This window comes from Drosophila arizonae, chromosome 2 (assembly GCF_054131065.1).
Source record: "Drosophila arizonae isolate 15081-1271.41 chromosome 2, UAZ_ARI_1.0, whole genome shotgun sequence".
NCBI classification, from domain to species: domain Eukaryota; kingdom Metazoa; phylum Arthropoda; class Insecta; order Diptera; family Drosophilidae; genus Drosophila; species Drosophila arizonae.
The window spans coordinates 20,400,878-20,421,483 of NC_142922.1; the positions used below are offsets into that span (position 1 = coordinate 20,400,878).

General features: G+C 43.5%; 1 protein-coding gene across 1 annotated transcript in view; it reads right to left on the minus strand.

Annotated features, from left to right (window-relative positions):
- Positions 1-7,667: 7,667 nt before the first annotated feature.
- Positions 7,668-20,606, minus strand: part of Dop1R2 (dopamine receptor 2) — a 32,236-nt gene continuing 19,297 nt past the window's right edge. Inside the window, 3 exon segments of the mRNA XM_018000721.2 lie at positions 7,668-9,857; positions 17,736-17,817; positions 17,887-19,459. Coding sequence (XP_017856210.1) covers positions 8,865-9,857; positions 17,736-17,817; positions 17,887-19,319 — 2,508 coding nt within the window. The 5' untranslated portion in view covers positions 19,320-19,459 and the 3' untranslated portion in view covers positions 7,668-8,864.

Below are 20,606 nucleotides of genomic sequence, written 5' to 3' on the forward strand. Positions count from 1 at the left end.
AATTGAACATTGAAATGTAGCAATCTGAATGCATTTTCGTCCTTTTTCTCTATTTTCTTTTCTCCATTTTTCATTTGAATTGGCAGTAATAATATTACAACAGTAGACCATAGAAATATCTATAAAAATTATTGCAAAAACTTTCCCATAATATTTTTCATTTATTTGAGTCTCTTTCTTTCAGCACAAATATTTTTCTTGTTAATACTATATAACACTTTATTCGCAATGGAAGCATTGTTCAATCTTTAATATAAAAACTTTGTTTATTGCAAATAAAATACCATCAAATATATCAGATGACGTTACTGGAATTATACTATTTCACATTAACTCTGGTTTTCATGTGTGAGTATAAAAAGAGAGAGAGAAATTGTAAATTGTTTATAAATATAAATTTCTTAGAAGCCATCTCAGCAAAGATTAAATTTGTATATATAGTATATATTCATACATTATCATATTATAATATACAAGCACGGCATAGCTCTTTTCTTCTCCTTTTGCTAAAAGTTTTCTTGCGATTCTCAAGATGTGGCAATGAGAGCATTGAGAAAACACTGAAAATAAAAGAAGCCATCGTTGGCCACAAGCGAACATCGCATTTTATATTCAGTTTATTGGTCTGTGAGGATGCAAGAGGCAGCCTGAGCTGTTTCTCCCTAATACTATTTGCGTAATAAAATTTTTGGTTTCTGGCAACGAGCGAGGCTTGGCCGCAACCTCTTCAGCCATAACAAATCAAAAGTTTATCTCATAAATAAACGAATGAAAACGCTTATGACCAGGGGGCACAAGCTGGGAGCGAGCTGCGCGTTTCATTAAACGCTTCTTGCTGCAGCAGCCAGCTTCAGTTGGCCCCACTTAAAATTCACAAGATGTTATCCTGGTGGCAGGAGACTGTGGACGTTGGCTGTGCAAATTCTAGTCCAGCCCGGCTAGGGCCTAATTAAACTCTTTTCTCCGTCTTGTCTTGCCCCTTTAAATAAGCCTTAAGGATACGTTTTATGGCTATATCATTTAAGTACCATATATTGAGCGATTCTCACAGTCTTATGGGCAAATCACATAGGACCCACAGTGCTCTCACATCTTCTCTGACATTAATTTGAAAGTGTTCAACTCAATTTAATTACAGTTGCTCACATGCCACACGTTAATGCACCCGCGCACACAAGTCTCATGAACTCACATGAGGCTCATCGCGAAAACTTAGATTTTGATGCAGAAGTTTATCGGGTTTGACAGAGCAGGGGCCACCCACTGCATTTTCGCTGAGCGTGAAAAGTTTTTGCTCTGGGGCTCTAATGTCTAATTAATGATAATGAGAAATGTAACTTATGCCTCTAAGCAAATGCAAATATTTTAATCCTGGAAACATCTCACGCTCTCACGATGAGTATTAATATTTATTCGAATTACCCTCAGGGGCTGTTGAAAGTCGTATGAAACATAATTTAATTGTCTTAAATTGAATTTGCAATAAATATTTGAGTGAAGTTGATGTGATTGCCTTTAATTCGATTGCAGTGCAACTAGCGTGGCATTTAGGTAGATTAAATTCACTTTGAATTAACATTTTTATCCTTCGGCGCCTTTTTTAAGGAATGCAAACGCCAAGGGGATTACGAGAGTTCAGAGCAGAAAGAGGAGCGCGAAATGTGCGCAGCAACTTTTAATGAATTGATTTTATTTAAAAACATTTAAGCTCGAATTCGAACCCCCTTACTAAATCTAATGCATATGCATAGACACACTTGTATATATGTATGTATGTATGTATGTATGTATGTATGCATAAACATTTGTAATATATTTCAGCATTTCGGTTCGCCGAGTAAAGGAAATTACACCATATCGTTTCGAAACTCTCTTTTTATGATATACAAACTTTTCAAATTAATTGCTTTCCAACATATACATACATACTATATATATATATTCGCATTTAAATTGCATGACTTCTATTTGAGTTGATGTTCTATGTTTAGCCGATATGGGCTTAGCAGCGTATGTGGATTGTTTGATGGCACAGTTATGTCAATTGTCATTTGCCATTTGCCATTTGTCGTTCGTCGTTTGCCGTTTGTCATTCGTCAAGTTGGTTTGATGAGGCAACGAATTTCATTCGCTAGCAAACGAACTTTTTTATTGAGTGGTAAACTTTTCGACATGAAAACTTTCTATTAATGCGTGCTCGGTACCTCATTTAGCCAAAGAGAGAAAAATCGAAAATAAATTTACCCTTTTTACCACCAAGCCCGCTAACTTTCCATTCCATTCTATTGTTTAACTTTTGCTTTGATTTCACTGCGCTGGCTGGATCGACAGTCTGCGAAATTCTAAAGAGGAAAAGTTCTCAATGTACACATCGCTCTTACCCTTCCCATGACCCTTAATCCCGCCCCAGGCTGCCCCGCCCCTGCTTTCATTTACCTGTGACATATAAAAGTCACTTCATTTATTTTTATTGCAGCGCAACAGCGCTCTCATAGAATGCATTTAACTGTACTTCATTTAATTCAATTTCCAATCCAAAATCACTTTATGTAAGAGTGAATATGTGTGCGCTTTCATTTTTTATTTATTCCTGCATTTGGCTTTCCGACTTTATTTTCATATTCATTTTCGTTCGTCGCTCGGATTTATTAAGGCATTAAAGCTAAGACATGCAATTCGCCATCAAAGCGGAGAGCTCTACGAGCAATCGGGAGTCGCAGTGTCAATGTCGCTGCTAAATGCTGTGGCTGCCCTTTGTTTCCGTTGTTGTTTTTGATGCTGCTGCCGCTGCTGCTGGCATGAGACCAGGACATGGACGTGATTACCATGGGAGGCCAGTGCAACAGCGGGTGGTCGCTTTGACTGGATGCCGGCCGTTGCTACAGCTGCTGTTTGCCGTTTGGCAAGCGGAATGAGCCTGTAATTTGTACTTGCACTCATGAACAAGCGCTTCCTCATCCAAAGTGTGTGTGAGTGTGTGCAAGTGTGTATGTGTGTGTATGTGTGTGTGCTTGTGTTTGCGTGAAGTTATTCAACACAAAGCACGGACAAAAATGTCGAGGCAAATAAACTGGTCTGGGCTCGCTCCCAGCCAAGGTCAGCTCAAGGATAACGCATATTTACGTGCTGGTGCCCCAAACCCCTCACCGCCCACTCCAGCCATCGACACTTTGGCGAGCTGCTCCCTGTGATATTTCATGCTTTTGTTTCGCTGCCTCTCACACACGCACACGCACACACTCACACACTTATACCCTCTGCCCATGTATGTGCGTTTATCTGTATATTACGCTCTGTTGTTGCTGTTTTCTTTTTATTTTCAATTTTATACATATATTGCAGAAGGCAGAAGGAAATGGCGCATGTTTGTGTTTGTCCTGATGTTGGCGATAATCCACTGATGTCATTTATTTGGCTCGCTGCGTCGACGCCTCAACAGATGCAGCCCCCTGCTCCTCGATACCCCGATGACCCTATACCTGCTGCCATCCCGCTGGCCAGGCCAGACCTTATAAGCTTATATCTCTATCAACAGCAGCTTGAAGCTGTGAGAATTGCTCACTGACGCAAAGTAAAGTTCACGCTTCAATTGAAAATTGCGTGCGTGATATTTAGAACAATGTGTTGCCATCGCAGCAGTCCCAAAAATATAAAAATAAAATAGAATAAAAATAATAAATAAAAAAAATGGCCAACTCCCACAACAATAACAACTCAACAATTTTCAACATTTTAATAAAGGGGCTGATGAGCCTAATACTCTCTTCAATACATACTCTAACCTTAAGTACCCACATTTTCTCAAAAATCACGTAACTTATTAGCGTTTTATCAAAATGTAGCTCATCAAGGTATTGGATATTCACACTGAAATTGTTATGCTCTTCAAACTGATATTTATAAGAGCCCCAATTTGTAAGTGTATTTCGTAAGTGTATTTTAACTTCATTAGCTCTTAAAGAGATCTGACCTGGTATTTGCACGTCGAGCTGTTCGATTTGGTAATCATTCGAATGACTTCTAATAACGTTGCGGTGGGCGTTTATATTTATAAACTGTTAAATATAAGCCAAGGTTCCCAGCCACAATTCAAACGGCGAAGGCAACCAACGAAAATAGCAGCGCATTGTTGTATATATTGTGTATAGATATGGAAAATCGGCGTATAGCACACAAAATGGCTGCGCCTCAATTGGCCCAGAGAGAGGGGGGATAGGCAGCAGGCAGCAGGCAGCTGGCAGTAGTCAACGGCAGCCTGGCATCCTGGCATCCTGGCATCCTAGCATTCTGGCATCGTGGCAATGCCAACTTAATGCCGGCCAGACTAGCGCCAGGGGGAAGCTGCAACGTGACGCGCGGCCGGGCACAGTTCACTGAGTTCGACTTGCTGTTTGTTTTATTTCCAGACGCGCTTTAATGTCGTTTATATTTATACAATTTAGGCCCCCGCCATCCAGGCGAGGGCCAAGTGCAAGTCCCGCTTTGTGGGCTCACCAGCAACAGCATCATCTCTTGTGCTCACTCCCCTCAATGGCCTCAATGAACGGGTCGATAGAATTTTACAGCATGCTTTCCCTTTACGACGAGGACACAAAACAGCAACAACAGAGCAACAACAGAGCAACAGAGCAGAGCACAACACAACCGCCAACAATAACTCCTTGGCCGTCTTTTGTGTTTGCGCATTGGACGCAGTTCATCAATTTATTTAGCATTTTTATGCGATGCCTCAGCACGAAATTGTTTAAAACGAGCGCTATATTGATTTAATTAACGTCTCTTAAATGGCCCTAAAGGGAATCGGCGTTGCACTCCCTCACACAGACTCCGCCCCACTTTGGCAACATGCATATTCAATTCGATTCAGCTTCAATCATCCTAGACTCTAACAGCATTTTCATGTTAGTTCAGGCTGTTTGAATTCTAAAAAGAAATGTGAAAGGAAATCGATAAAATGCATTTCCTTAATTTTTTTTTATATAAATAATAAATTTAGCAAAATATAAATTCATAATTTTATATTGCATCTTCTTTTGAAACTGTCATCAATGTCTGAAATTTATTTGTATTTGGGTTAACTTATTATACTGCTTGCCAAGAGTCCTTAAATAGTCGTGAGTCCTTTGCCTCGTTGCGGCTGCTGAATGCAGCTCAATTGAAAGCAATAACAGTCACTCGAGCAGGCCAACTTTGTGAATAAAATTTATCCTGATTGCTCTGCGCTGGCGGCTAGAAAACATTTATAATAATAAACATGATGGGAGCAAGACCTATTTCAATTATTTGAGACTTGTTTGAGAAATGTCTACAGCCCGAGCTAAACAAACTGTCAAAAGCACATGCATCCATTGCCACCTACGGCAGAAATGGAGAAGATAAGAGATGGTAGCAACGTAAATTAAATCACGACCAGGCGTCGCTAGATGAGGGTAAGGCCTTAGAGCTATAAGAGTTCCGATATCAGAGACTAGGGTCTATGGTGCTGTAAGCAGATTAGTTTAAAGAAAAAGCTAAGGTCAGTTTGAACGATGAGAGTTCGCTCTCTCGCAGACGATTCGAACTCGCAATTAAACACATTAAACACGTCTATTATTGGTTTTTGCGCTGAGCACATGGCAAATCCCCAACCCCTAACCAATACCCGCACATGGCCCGAGGGACTGGAGAATTACGGCCGCGCATTTGGCCAAAGCCAACAGCAACAAAGTCATCAGAACAATGATTGCTCTGGCCTTATATATTGGCAAACAAATTCGCTGAGCAGCTGAAAAAGCGCAGCGAACCCGTCCACCCGTCCAATGGCATAGCCGAAATCCAGGGACAAGCACGCGTCTCGGTTCATTAACCAACCCAACAAAAGGAGCAACAAAAGAAAGAAGGCAAAAAATTACCAACCAGCAAGCTAATAAAATGTTTGTCGAGGGTTCGTCGCTGCTTCAAATTCCGCTCGGGTGATAAGTTGTTCACTCCTAAGCTAACGCTATCTACGTCTCCCTCTCTCTCTATCTCACTCCCTCTCTCTGTCCCTCGCTGAAGATCTCTGCAGTTGGCGATTTTATCGCCTCCCCCTGTCCCCTGCGCTTATGCAGCGTTTCTTTTTTATTAGTTCTACGCTTATCCGCCATTTTGACAGTCGTTATTTGGCTGATTACAACAAGGACAATGCCCAGGCTCTGCTCGCAACTATTACACTGTGCAGCAAATTTGAAGAGCTGAACGCCGTTGGCCCCGTTTCAAGAGTTGCCACAAGCTCAAATGAAGCAGCGCCCCTTAATTCACTCGGCCGTCTGGCTGTCCACTGTGTTATTCTGGTCGAATCTGTTTCAACTTTGGCCGGCTTTTGTGGACGGATGATTAGTGCGTGGAGCTGAATAGTTTGTGGGTTGCTGCTACTCGTTGCTCGGCTTATATTCTCATTAGCCAGTTGATGCACGTTGCGCGATTTGTCCCCACAATGTTGGCGATGCGACCCCATTTTCGTTGGGGCACGCACTACAGCTCAGCTTACATTTTATGTAGCTCAGCATAATAGGGAATTCCGGCAGCTGTTTTCGGTTAGCGTTTGCCTCCCGCCTCGCCTCGCGGCCCTTCCCTCTTGCCCATTGGTTGTTGCCCGTTGTTTTAGATGCGTTGTTTGCATTTCGCGCTTTGCTGACTGCATTCATCTTGCACCCCAAGCCCACATCTCAGCTGACTGACGGACTGACTGACTGACGGACTGAGTCTCTGCTTGAGCGACAGCTGCACAATGCAATCCACGAGTGGCTGGCGTACCACTTGCAATTGCAACTCTATTGCTCACCCCACCAACCACCAACCACCACCCACCACCCACCAGACGAACAGGACGCCACAATGTTAACTGCAAACTGTAAAGTTTACGTCTGTAGTTTGGCCTTCGCCTCTCGTTGCACTCTTGGCCACTGTATGATTGTTTACTCTACTTCTTCTTCTTCTTCTTCTTCTTTGTCTTCTTCTTCATCATTTCACGGCGTGTCCATCGAGTGCTGCATTCCGCGTTGCAGCGCACACAAAAGAATCGCTTTAGCTGAAATTTAAATAATTTCTACTCAGTTTTCGATTACTGTTTCAGTATTTTTGTTTGTTTGTTTGTTTTAATTTGAATACACACAAGTTCAGATACATAGATACGTAGACGTAAATACATATGGAATACAAATATGCTATAGCTGCTTAAATCGAATGGTTGGATCTGTCAATTGTATTTATTAGATTTGTGCCAATCTATCGTGGACGTATGTAGCTAGTTAATGCTTTGGGTCTTTGGGTAATTATTCACTTATGGAATTTTCAATAAATTCTTATTGCTGCGCATTCATCAGATGGCTTCCCACTCTCACTCTATCTCTCTCTCTCTCTCATTCTGTCTTTCTCTGTCTCTGTTTGTAGCTCTTCGAGGCAGCGCTTAATGGCTAAATAAATTAATTGTACACACATACATATACATATACACAGTTAGAGACCTACTTAGGCTTAAATTTACACCTAGCTTTAGTCAAGGAACGCACACACATACACATTTAGTCAGATATTCATATATATGTATGCATGTATACATAGTAGATAAATTACTCTGTGAGCTATACATATTGAATATTGATAATTGCCTTTTGTTATTTTTTATATTGGCTAATATTTAGTTTTCATTTATTTTTTGTGATTTTTGTTTTTGTTTTTCTTTTTTTTCTGTTTTTTAAACAATGAGCATGTTTTTTTTATGTAAATCCGCTTAGTGCATTGGAATGCAGTTGCCTTTCTAAATGTTTGTATTATTTTTAGAGCATAGAGAATGGGTACCCAATTCGTACGTCTATACATGTATGTCTGTAATGGTATGTATGTATGCCTATGTTTGCTATATATTAAGTATGCTTAATCTGTCCATGATCCGCGCTTTATTCAACTATTGGTGTTGTATTCAGTGTTTACTTAGTTTGCCTCTGCAACCAGTTTAGAAAATGTTACGCTGTTTGATAACGGCCAACCGAAGAGTCAAATATAACTGAAACCACTATAGCTAGCTTAGACTGTGAGTACAGTTATCTTAACTAAATTTATATGCTGCGAGCAGCTCACTTATGTCAGCTAACTTATTCTAATAATTATTTAATATATTTAATTTAATTTTATTTATTTTATTTTATTTTTATTTCTTGCCGCTTGGAGCTTGGATGAAGATGCGAATAACTTCGGCTACTTATGATAAGCGAATACCCATTTTATGAACTTTGACCGTGCGGTGATGATTTTATCCTATTTCTGCTTAAGTTGAACTTTGTGTTTTATATCCATTTAATCTGTGTTTATGTAATCTCTTGTGTCCTATAGCAGTAGACAATATAGTAGTAGTAGACATCACATTTAGACATGTTTAACTGGCCTGATTGAGGAAACCCGATTGCGACAGGTAACTCAAGTTACGTACAAAATTGTGCATCAACCTGGCCTTTAGCTATACGATTGGTTATTTGGTAGGCTTAAATTCTTTTGCACCCGTAATATTGTAGAGTATGAAATGGGAGTGATATACTTTAAGGCTTCAAGTTCAACTGGCAAGAGAGGGAAAGAGGGCGAGCGTGTCAGGTACGAGGACAGGCTGGGGCCATAGCGTTCAGGTAGAGTCAAGTGGAAGATGAGAGGAGGAGCATTTACAAGATGCATGAAGAAAGGTGCTTAGGACAAACATATATTCTATCAATGGAAGAGCTAAGATATGACGGCTATGTTTAACTACTTATGCAATAAACTAAAACACGTATTCGCCCCTGGTGGGGCACACCGAGATCGTCAAGTTATTAGCTCAATAGACACGTATAACTATGCAGATCTTATCACTAATACGGTTACTTTATCGAGGTGCTCGAGGAGCTCGAGCCGATGCCCGCCTGGTACTCCAGCTGCGGCGTTGTCTGCACCAGAGCCACGCCCACGCTGTCGCTGTCGGTATTGTCCTCGCTCTCCAGCTCATCGTCCACATCCTCCAGCGTGGTAATCTGGCTCTGCACGCTCTGGCGCATCTCCAGCACTGTGTGTTTCCTCTCGCTCGGCGACTCGGCAGCCTCTACCAGAGACGGTGCCGAGCCGGTCGCCATAGACTTGGTCGTAGCCGCTGCCGCAGCTGGTGAGCTAAGCGACGAGTTGGAGTTGGAGTCGCGCAAACGCTTGATGCCCATCATGGGTAACGGCAAGGGCATAAACGAGACATGGTGACCCGAGCCCGACTGCGACTGCGACTGCAACTGCGACTGTGATGCGCCCATTATGGTGGGCGTCAGAGCAAAGCTGGTGTGTTTGGCAGCTGCTGCTGGTGGTGCAACTGGGGTATTGGCAGCGCTAACGGATCCAGCCTTTATGCCACCATCACCCAACGTAGCGTCCAGCAGCAGCGACGTCGGCCCCGAGGCCAGCGTCAGCGTGGACATCGATGTGGGCCTGCCCAGATGTAGCGAGCTGGCCGAGGCAGCCGCCGCCGGTGGCGCTGTGATGGTGACCAGCGTTTTGGCGGCGCTGTTCACCGCCGACGTCGAGTTGTAGTCGCCGCGCAGCTGCATGCCTGAGCTGCGGCGCCTGGAGCGATGGTGGTGCCGGTGGAAGCTCTGGCAGCGCGTGCACGAGCGCTGCGAAGATGAGGGCGTGGCCGCCGCCGACGAATGGTATTGATGAGAGTTGCGGGCGCCCGAGCCGGAGCCGGAGCCGACACCGGCGCCACAGTTGCTGCTGCCGCTGCAAGTGCTGCAGCTGCTGGGCTGACGTCACATGAGGTTGCGGTCCAGCTGGTTGACAGAGTGGTAGCCAAAGGATGTTGAGGCGGCCACCATGGCGGCAGCGACGTGGCACTGTGCGGGCAGAGCGGAAAGAGAGAAAGCGAGAAGGTGGAAAAAATGTGGTATGAGTCTCGTGTAGTCAAATTTCAATTTGAGCGTGTTGCATACAATTTACAGGCAGTGTTTTGTATATTCTTTGTGTGTGCGCACGTGTCTGTGTGTGTGCGTGTGTGTGTGAGCGTGTGTGTTCATGTAGGTATGGCAAAACAATTTGCCTTTAAGCATTGTAACAGCGGCAACAAAGATGTTCAACAACAACAATGACAGCAGCTCGAAAATGTTGCGGGTTTGCTTTCAGTTTTCAGCTTTCAGTTTTCGTTTTTCGGTTTTCGGTTTTTATGTGCACTTTTTTTTTTGGGGGGGGGGGGGGGGGGGGTGCAGTAAAAGTCAAAGCGAAATGCATGATTGAAAAACAACAAGAATAACAACAACAGCAACAACAACAATAACAAAGATAACAACAATGGCAGCAGCAAAATAAAACAAAAGGCAAAGCAATGCAACACAATAAAAGAAAAGCGTTCTGTATTTTTTTTTTTTTTTTTTTTTGGCAACAGCCACAGCAGCAGGAGTAGCAGCAGGAGTAACAGTTGTAGCTGTGGCTGCTCGCAGGGTTCTCTGTATTCAGTTGGCTGCTGGCTCTATACAGATGCACAATTTCCGAATATTAACTGCAACATCAACATTTTAGCCCCTGTGTGGAGCCACGGCCAGAGCCCAATTTCAATTTCATAAGCAAACGGCTCCTGTGGTTACATGTGCTGCACGTGTCCGTGTTGTGTGTGTGTGATTCCCACCGTGCCGACGTCCTAACTGTGTGGCCTTTGTCTATTCTCTAAGCGTTGCACACAATCTCTTCTTGTTTGAAGGGTCCTTGCAATGCAATTACAGGAGCAATTGCGGCACTTTCTAATATCCGTTTTGTTGTAAACTACTTTGATTACGCATACGCAACGTGTTACAGCCTCAGCTGCCTCAAATGGAGCCGAATGGTAAATTTGAAGAATTTCATTTGCACTTTTTGTCTACAAACAAAAGCCAAAGTCCATTTTCATATAATGATCATTATTATCTTAAATAGACAATGTAGCCTGGTGAAGAGGCCATGCGGTTAGTGTTTCTGTTTAGTGTGAGTGCCACCAAATTATTGTGGCTTGTGTGTGTGTGTTCTTTCTGCCTTGCAACAGCTTGATTCCGCTTTGAGATGGCCTGTGGTGCAATAACTGCTGTTGTGGTGCTTTGCAATATCCGTGTTGTATTAAACAGACTTGATTACGCCCTGGGCTTTGCCACACTCTGATTAGCAGCTTCAATTGTGCTGGCCTCTTCAGTACACCCAGCCTTGATTAAAGCCCACACAAAGTGAAAACTAGGCATATTTATATATATTTATATGTAAATGCTCAGTTTTTTTTGATCAAGTCTGAGTGTACAGAATATTATTCATTTATATTTTATTTTCAATTTGCATTTATAAGGGAACAAAAGGTGGTCATAATCGTGTTGAGTGACCATCGTCATCCTCGATGAGCTGGCACAATGGCCAGGCAATCTCAGAGACAAATAAGTCGTGTGGTTGGTTAGGTGGGCGTGCCTGTTGTGGAGTGAGTGTGAGGCGCAGCAAATTGAGTGGCTTTTGTGTTGTGGTGTTGGTTTATTCCTTGGAAACGCTTTGCATACGGCTATTATTTCAAAATCAAATTGATTTTCGATGCAATTACGAGCAATTATGGCCCTTTCTCAGCTGCGGCGTATTGTGAACAGCTTTGATTACGCATACGCAATGCGTGGCAGGACCATGCAACAAAGGACCTTCGATACGACTTCAACTGAACTTTTTGCCCATTTGCTCAAATATTAACAGCATTTTGATTAAAGCATCGAAATCTTGCTATGAAGCAATTACAAATTATACAATAGGCACGCGAATTTTCGCTCTTTGCTTCATTTTCAGTTTATTGCCATGAGCAGAATTATCGCGCTATCTGAAGGGCGTGCCTAGCTCTCAGCTATGGGTGTGGCCTGGGTTAAAGGTCGTTCAACTTTCTGGAGGCCCTAAAAATGATTTTCTTTTTCGCGCTGAAATTAGTCACAGCCACGCCCTTTTCTTGTAATTTATTACTTTATACGCTGTTCGGCAACAGACAGAATGCGGCCCAGGATCAAGCTGCCAGTTATTCGGGCAGAAAATACCAGAAAGTGACACAGTTTCGGACACCCAGACACAATGAAGGGTATATTGACCCTGGAGCTATCCTGTAAATATCGTACTTTCACGATAATAATGAAATCATAATTACAAATAGAACAAATTATATATTTATACCCAAGTAGTAATAATTTGCAAAACTCTACTTCAATCTGGTCACCTATGCTGTGCAGGGTATTCGGCCGGGAGTAGGCCAAGAGTTTTTCGGTTACCCTGTTACCCACCGACAAGCGACGCGGTTGCGGCCGCTTTTTGGCGACTCTGTCACATAATTATAAACGTTAATTTCACGTTCACAGTCCATTAGGGATAATTGATGTTTTTGCAACATTTGTGGTAAATTACATTTTGATGTCCTGCCTTGTAAGGGGACCGAAACAAAACCACCAAAAAATGCGAACAAAATGCCAAAAAAAAAAAAAAAAAAAAAAAAAAACAAAAACAAAGTAAAATGAAATAAACAAAATGGTTTTCCACTAACTGGCGACAAAAAGTGTCAGCAAGCACGAAATCGCTTTAATTTAACCGTCATTCCGTGAAGCGGTCACGAATTTATTTGATTGATTGTTTGAATAATTATTTGGCTTAGTCTACTATTGGGCCGGCTCGCATATGTAAACGGCGGAAAGCGCCTGTCAATAATTAATGCAATTAGCAGCGCTTAGAGGAATGCGTATAACGGTGAGTACATGTTAATTGCCTGCCACAAGGACGAGCGTAGATCGACGGGGCTCCGCCTCTACTCGAAGGCGCCAAAGCGTAGCAACTCCGTTGTTGGGCACCGTCTCAGGCTGGCCAAAGAGTTCTTCTGCAAGCATTTAGAATTACAAATACATACATATTATTTGTGCAATTGGACGACGTTTCCAAGTTCAAAGCAATGTTGTGTGTATGTGCGTGTGTGTGTGTGTGTGTGTGTGTGTGTGTGTGTGTGTGTGTGTGTGTGTGTGTGTGTGTGATGTATGTTAGACATGCGAGCGTTTTGTTTGTGTGCCTACGCACAATCATGTGGCCATTCCATGGTAAGCCTATGCAAATTCATTGGCCAATTTGGGTGCTACCTGATTCGTTCGACCAAAATGGCCAGCACACTGTAATTTATTTACCTTAACAATCGAACCCCTTTTACAGATTGTTTCAAATGTATATAGAGTTACATAATATATATTTATACGCAAGAATTGTGGACAGCTGAAAGTAGATAGAACAGTAAAGGCTACCAATTTGGCCATCTCGTATCAGCCAAGGGTTCTTCCATCAAGGCTTATTATACGATATCGTCAAATACACTCAGTATTTTCTCAGAGTGTAACGAGCGCACAGCATGCCCTCAAGCTGAAACCCAATCAGAGGCGTGTATGTGTACGTGTTTATGTGTATGTGGGTGTGTGTGTGTGTGTGTTTGTGTGCTTTTCCGTAGGTGTGTGGCAACAAGTCAGAGAACAAGTCTAACAACAGACAAAACAGCACTCAAACAGTAGAAACTGTCAATGAAGTTAATTTTCAGGAGACACACACACACACCCACACACACACACCCACACACACCGCATGGATACGCACACAGCTTGTGGTTAGCCGCAATGGGCTTGATGTTACATATAGTGCAAGAACAACGAACGAGAGACAACAGAGGGCTTAAGCAGGAAATAACGCTGTTCAGGCTACCGAGCTGCACAGCGGACGACGAATCAAGCCCTGCGAATCAGGCAAACTGAACAAAATCAGCTAAGAGACACACACACACGCACACACACACTTAAGCGTATATATAAGGCACCCTCACTGCCTAATGGAAGCCATCTTCATTTATCGTCTGTTTGGCAAATGGTCAACGGAAGTTAACTCATTTACCGCTAATTTCAGCCATTACCGGAAGCTGAGCAATGTTCAGTTAGAGTGTCTAGCATCGCAATACACGCTGTAAGGCAATATACTCATATTGAAAAACATTTTTATTTATTTATTTTTAAATAATTGCTATCTATAATTGCTGTCTGTGTATAAATTTATGCAATAATTCATATTGCATTTCTGCATTTGACATTTGAACGATAATTTTTCTAATTGAATTTTTCATTGTGAGCTTGGCAAATTGACATAAATGCAATATAATTTTAGGCAGGCGAAAGTTTGTAACAGTTAATTAACTGCAGCAAACGCATCCGCTTCAAGCGACTTCACTTGTTGCAAGCGAACAAAGGCTTCTCTTTTGGGCAAGACTCTTTGTATTTGCCATCAAATAATTCATATGCAGAAGCACACTTATGCCTCGAGGCAATAACCGTATTTTATTATTGCCCATGCCCTTAAATGTGTGCTACATTTTATGGCAGCCCAGTCTTATCTGAAAGTTCAGCATGCTTTAAAGGTAACACACCTGCGCTTATCTAATGCTAATGTCTTTGGGGTAATATTTCTTGGGCCAAAAGGAATTTGTAAGCCATTTAAGTTTTATTTACAGCTATCGATTGTTTGCAGAGCTAACCTTAATTCTGCAGATCAGCAGATTAAAGAGCATGCTCCTAACTCAAAGAAACGGGATTGTGCGGGACTGTGTTTTTTATAAAGATATCAAAAGCAGGCCGAATTCGATGCCTTTCTACTTCCTTTCGCTACTTTTTGAGTGCCTCGACCCCAAAAACTCAGCTGGCAGGCACTCTCATGACCCTTTTCAACAATACGCTCGCAACAATACAAATGCAATTGGCCAAAAGTAAAGGGAATTGGTTTTCGATGTAATTGATATCATGTTAGCCACCCGATGGCCCACGCCCCAAATGGAAACAATGAGACACTGAGACTTTGCTCCCAACGGGCATTCGTATAGTTGCTTTTGTGAGAGCTGTAAATAACATTTTCATCATTATATTATATAAAACATTTTGTGCATATGTATATGTATTGGATGAGTGTGTGTATAGGTGTGTGTCTGTGTGCTTGATGATTGTTGAAAATTGGTTTGGAAATTTAAAGTGCTAAAAGTATTTATGGTTAGCTTGATAGCATTTCCGAAATGTCGGATGTTGTGCTGTGCGAGTTGATTTCCAAATATGGCCAGACAATGTGTGTGTGTATGTGTGGGTGGCGGTGTGGTGCTTGGTTGGTGTGTGGCACAAGAGCCAAGTCGAAAGGCCAACAAGTAAAAGTGGCAACAATAACAACAACAATGCCAAGTAAAAAATTTCAAAGTAAACACACAAAAACAACATGTATATACTTATACTTACAGTGAGTGCGAGAGGGAGAGAGACGGACAAAAGGGGAGAGCGAGAAAGAGAGAGATTGTAACTTGAGTTTAAATCGGAAAACAACAATATAAACTGTGGGTAGAGTTGGTGTGTGTGTGTATACGTATTACTTTTTATGTAGATTTGTGGTGAATGGCTGGTAAAAGCAATATTAACAACAACAACTACAGCAACAGCAACAGCAATGGCAACAAGGACATCAACACAGTCAGAGAGATTTCAGTTTAATATCTCCTGAACCCTCCAGAAGCAGCTGCGAACACTGCGTATACTTAATAATGCATTGCTCAGCTTGTCCAGCCCAGCCAGGTGTCTGACGCGTTGATTAGATGTTTCAGCTGCGGGCTGTATTAAATATACCATCAAGAGCTGGCAACAGCTCAACTTTGTTGCGCAGTTAATTTAATAACAACAACAACAACAACAACAGCAATGGGAATTGTTCGAACAGAGACTTTAAGCCGGAGGTAAGGACTGGACACAACTCGGATGTCTTCCGCATAAAGTGGGTGCGGGGTGGGGGGCGTGTGAGGTGCGGCTACACAGCATGTGTATGTGTGTGTGTGTGCTTGAGATCGTGGGCTCAGGTGCAGTACATTCAACACGTGGAATCACAGTTCATTTTGTGTGTGTTTTCATTTCCCTTGTCGTCCCTCTTCACATGACAACGAAAAAAAAACAAAAAACAAAATTGGAACACACAGAACAATGTCACAGGCGAGCTAACGAACACAACAGGCGCAACAGCGAGTGAAACATTTACAAGTGACAAAGAGAGCATTAAAGAGACAAATAGACAGAGATAGCGAAAGAGAGCTGCATAGAGTGAGAGAGCGGAGAAACAGAGAGGCGTTTGGGGTGGGGAGTGCGGCGCAGGGCAAAAAGGTGCAATGTGTATTCTCTCACCACAGATGCCGTTGATATGTGTGCGTTTAGCAGGAAGCCAGCCCCTTGCACAGGGCCACGGGACGAACACGAACACGAACACGAAAACAACAAATAGAAGTTAGACAAGTCACCAAGCTTACCTTGCCTTCATCGACTGGCAAGCAGAATTAGTTTTGGGACAGCTCCTCAATGGAGGCGAGCGAGCTGCCAATCTATGCTAAACTAAATATAAGTCTGCTCGCAGGAATTGTGGCGCACGTGCTGAATGCCGTGCAGCGAGCAGGTCGAGTAGCAGCGCCGAGTCGCGAATCTCTGTAAAAACACCAGCAGAATCAGAATCAGCAGCTGCATTGATGAGTGCACCCCCCACCCCACCCTGATTGGGGGGGTGCTGCCAGAACGCCTGCATTCCCTAATGTGAACAAGGCAATGAATGCTTCAAATGATTGCACACATTGAATGTTGCTCAAATTTGTATGTGAGAAAAAGGAAAAAGGATATATATTGTGCAAAAATATTTGCAACTACAAATTGAAAAATATATCTAAAAAATAAAAAATAAAACTCTACAAAAATAAATGAATAAAACAGAAAACAATTTTTGTTTTTAAATTTAACTTATTGATCAATTTGAGAGTAAAAAGTCAATTGCTTAAATGCTGCAAATGTGGCAAACAGAGATGCAGATCCTGAACGACTCGTGCTAATCTACAGTTATATCAAATTTCAGGTTTGCTTTAGTTAAATCAACTTTATGCCAATCACCTGCTGCAGGGGAAAATAATTTGAAAAGCTTGAACATTCCGCCGTGGCGATTGCCATCATTCAATAAGGGGAACCAGAGCCAGCGACTGCAGTCGGGATTTGGCTGATGTTGACCCAATTTGAGCACAACTCAGATAGACATTAAAAAATTATTCATTAAAATGCCAACGTGCTCCAGCTCAAGAGCGTGATGAGTGGTGTGTGGGGCGTGGGGCGTGGGACGGAGCGGGCGCAGTTGCCGATGACGTTGACAGATGCGCCGAGCTGTTTATTTATGCTGAATTATGGGGATGTGGGGCTGCTCCAAAAACTCTGAGTGAGCTGTCCTATCTGGCAGGCGTGTGTGAATGCTAATGGCAAGCGCCAGACGGAAAACAGATATGGGTGTGACGAGGGCGGTAGCGCGGGGGAAGTGAACGCGGAAGGAAGGTACAGAGCAAGGTTAAAACCTGCTGCGTTTTATTTCATTTATTTATTTATTTTTTATCTTCCTATCATATTCATTAAATTTGCAAATTAATTTTGTCGTTCGCTGAGTTTCGTATTTGGAGCATACGCAAGTAGGTAGGAAAAGTAAGAAACGCTGTCATCAGGTGCATAATTCATAAACAGCCCCAGCAGGACACGAAATGCGATGATGAAATTGAAAATATCTCTGTCAATAAGAGTTCCAATGAAATCGAGTTGGAGCCAGGGGGAGCTGGCATGAGGTGGCCCGACAGGGGCCCTGCCCTGCTGCTGAGCACAAAAGAGTCCCAGAACTGGACAAACACTTACCTGTGACTTGGAGCGCATTGTGGGCTGATATTTGCGGCGTATCTTGCGGGGGCAGCACATGCACAGGAGTCGCACAAAAGCTCTGCAAGGAAGCCAAAAAAGATTAGGATTGCTTAGTGGCAGCGGGGCTGGGGGTGTGGGGACTGCATACCTGCGAAAGTCTCTGCTCCAGCAGGCGTAGATCACAGGATTCATGCAGGAGTTGATCCAGCCCAGCCATGTCACAATCGCCGAGACAATCTCCTCGTGCTCGATGCACTCGATGCAGAAGCCGGACAACAGATTCACCACAAAGAACGGCAGCCAGCACACAATGAACACGCCCATCACAATGCCCAGCGTCTTGGCCGCCTTCTTCTCCTTGGCAAACTTGGCCAGCTTGCGCGAGAGCGAGAAGTTCTTGCCCATGTGTCGATGTCTAGCCAGCCCGTTGTTGTGCAGCGCTGATAGCGGCTCGTCGTCCGGCTCCTCGGGCGTGGATGTCGTTGTGCCGCCGCTGTGGTTGTGATGATGGTGCGAGTGCGAGTGGCTGAGGGAGCCGCCGCCACCACCGCCACCGCCACCGCCACCACTCGAGACTTGATGTGTGTTGGGCGCCGGATCTCGGGTGGTGCCGCCACGATGAATGCGCAGCGTCAGCTGCAGTTCGCCAGAGGCCATCAATACCTGCTTGGTGCCGATCTTAAGGGAGCGCGTCTGGATGACGGCCGCGCGGTAGATGCGACAGTAGGTGAACACCATCACCAGCAGTGGCAGGTAGAAGGATATGGTGGAAGAGAACACCAGATAGCCCAGGTGCTCGGTAAAGGTGCACTTGTAGGCGGGCATCTCGCCATCCCTAGCGGCCCGCCACCAGACAATGGCAGGAAAGCTGATGGCGCTCGAGCAAATCCAGACAGCGGCAATCAGGCCAGCGGCACGCTTCACCGTCATCCGCATGGGGTAGCTGAAGGGATCCGTAATGGCCCAGTAGCGATCCAAGGAGATGACGCACAGGTTCAGTATCGACGCCGTGCTGAAGAGCACGTCCAGGGAGCGCCAGATGTCGCACCAGTCAGTGCCAAAGAACCACGTGTTCTCCAGCACCTCGTACAGCGCCGAGAATGGCATCACCACCAGACCCACCAGGCAGTCGGCCACCGCCAGGCTCGTGATGAAGTAGTTGGTGGCCGTGTGCAGGTACCTCTCTCTGATGACAGCCAGGATGACCAGGGAGTTGCCGAAGACGGTCGCAAACGAGAAGAGGAAGAGAAAGGCCAGCAGCCCGACTCGATCGTTGGGCAGCGCCTCCAGGAAGTCAGCCAGATCCGGCTCCAGTGTGGGCTCGGCTGTCGCTCCGCTCGTGCTGTTCGTGCTCAACGTTGACTCCGTGCTGGCTGGCGCCGGATTGAAGCCGTTGAAGTAGTAGAAGACATCCTCGGAGATGTTGTAGCTGTTGTAGAAGACCGGCGCACGCGTCTGATTGACCACATCGCTGCGCAGCAGCGCCAGCACTGGCTCCACAATGCCAGGCCCAGCGGCATTCGCTTCCGGCGCCGCCAGCTGTGGAGGCTCAGCACTGCCCACGGCCATGGCCATGGCCATGGTGTTGGCAGCAATCTAATTAAAGAGCGATGCGGTTGACTTGGTACACAATTCCAGTTCCAGTTCCAATTCCACTTTCAGTTCTTGTTCCATATCCTGCTCCATTTCCGCCCGCAGAAGTCGACGCCTCATTCTCACGCCTGCGAATAAAAACCAAAGGCAGGAGCATAATTAGAGCTCATACTCTGGGAATAACTAATATCTATGTAAATTCCACAAAGCATTCAGGAAACTCCCCCCACAAACTTGGCCCTAAATTGGTGTTGATTTCCAATTTAATTGTTGTTTCGGCTGTAGTGCAATTGTTGCTGCTTCTAATGGAAATTTAATTCAATTAAAATGTTGTCTCACATCCATCGCAGGTAATCACAGGTAACAAATTTTGTGAGCACAAAAGCTAAACAAACACATTAATTAAAGGAATTGTCGCTTCTGTTATTTTTGGACATCTTTTTTGACATGCCCTAAGGACAGAATATCAGCAGACAGGAGGATACTGGAGTATTTCGGCGCTTCCGCTCAAGATTCAGTTGCGGCGACTCGTGGCACCTGCTCTGCGCCAGGAGCACAATTAATTTACACACAAATACGGCGGCTGTCACAAAGCGCGACCATTTGGGGCCGGGGCGAGCATATAAACAAATTAAATTACATTTCAAGTGCCAAAGAGGAAGGACAGGAAGCAGCGCATGAGGCAGTTGACGCTGCCACCCAGCATTCCCGCAGCGTTCGAAAACGGAAGTCAATAATTGCACAGCATTTAGCCACGAGCTGCTACTCCCAGCGAGAGTTGTTTGCCCAACGCAGTTGATTGCCCTCATTTCACACCGGTGAGTAAATCGTTTAAATAGAGGAATACGAAAGCCGATGTGCAAAAGGTGTAAACGGTCCAACGGACAACCTGATGTAAACGGCATTTTTGAAAGGCACTTGACGAAGGAATCTTGGACCCTTATATAGAACATATTTACATAACCCAACATATTAAGGACCAACTTTAAATGAAGCTCTGGCTTTAGCTAGATAGTATTTATTATTTATTATTTATTATTTATTATTCATTATTAAATATTTAATATTTATTATTTATTATTTATTATTTAATTTTTATTATTTATTTATTTTATATTTAATATTATTATTATATTAATTGTTGTTTATTATTTTTTATTCATGATTCATATTTATATAATTATAAATATTTCATAAATAACAATTAATATAATAATAATATTAAATAATAAATAAATACATGATTTTTTTGCAGAGCAGGTGGTATACATTTGT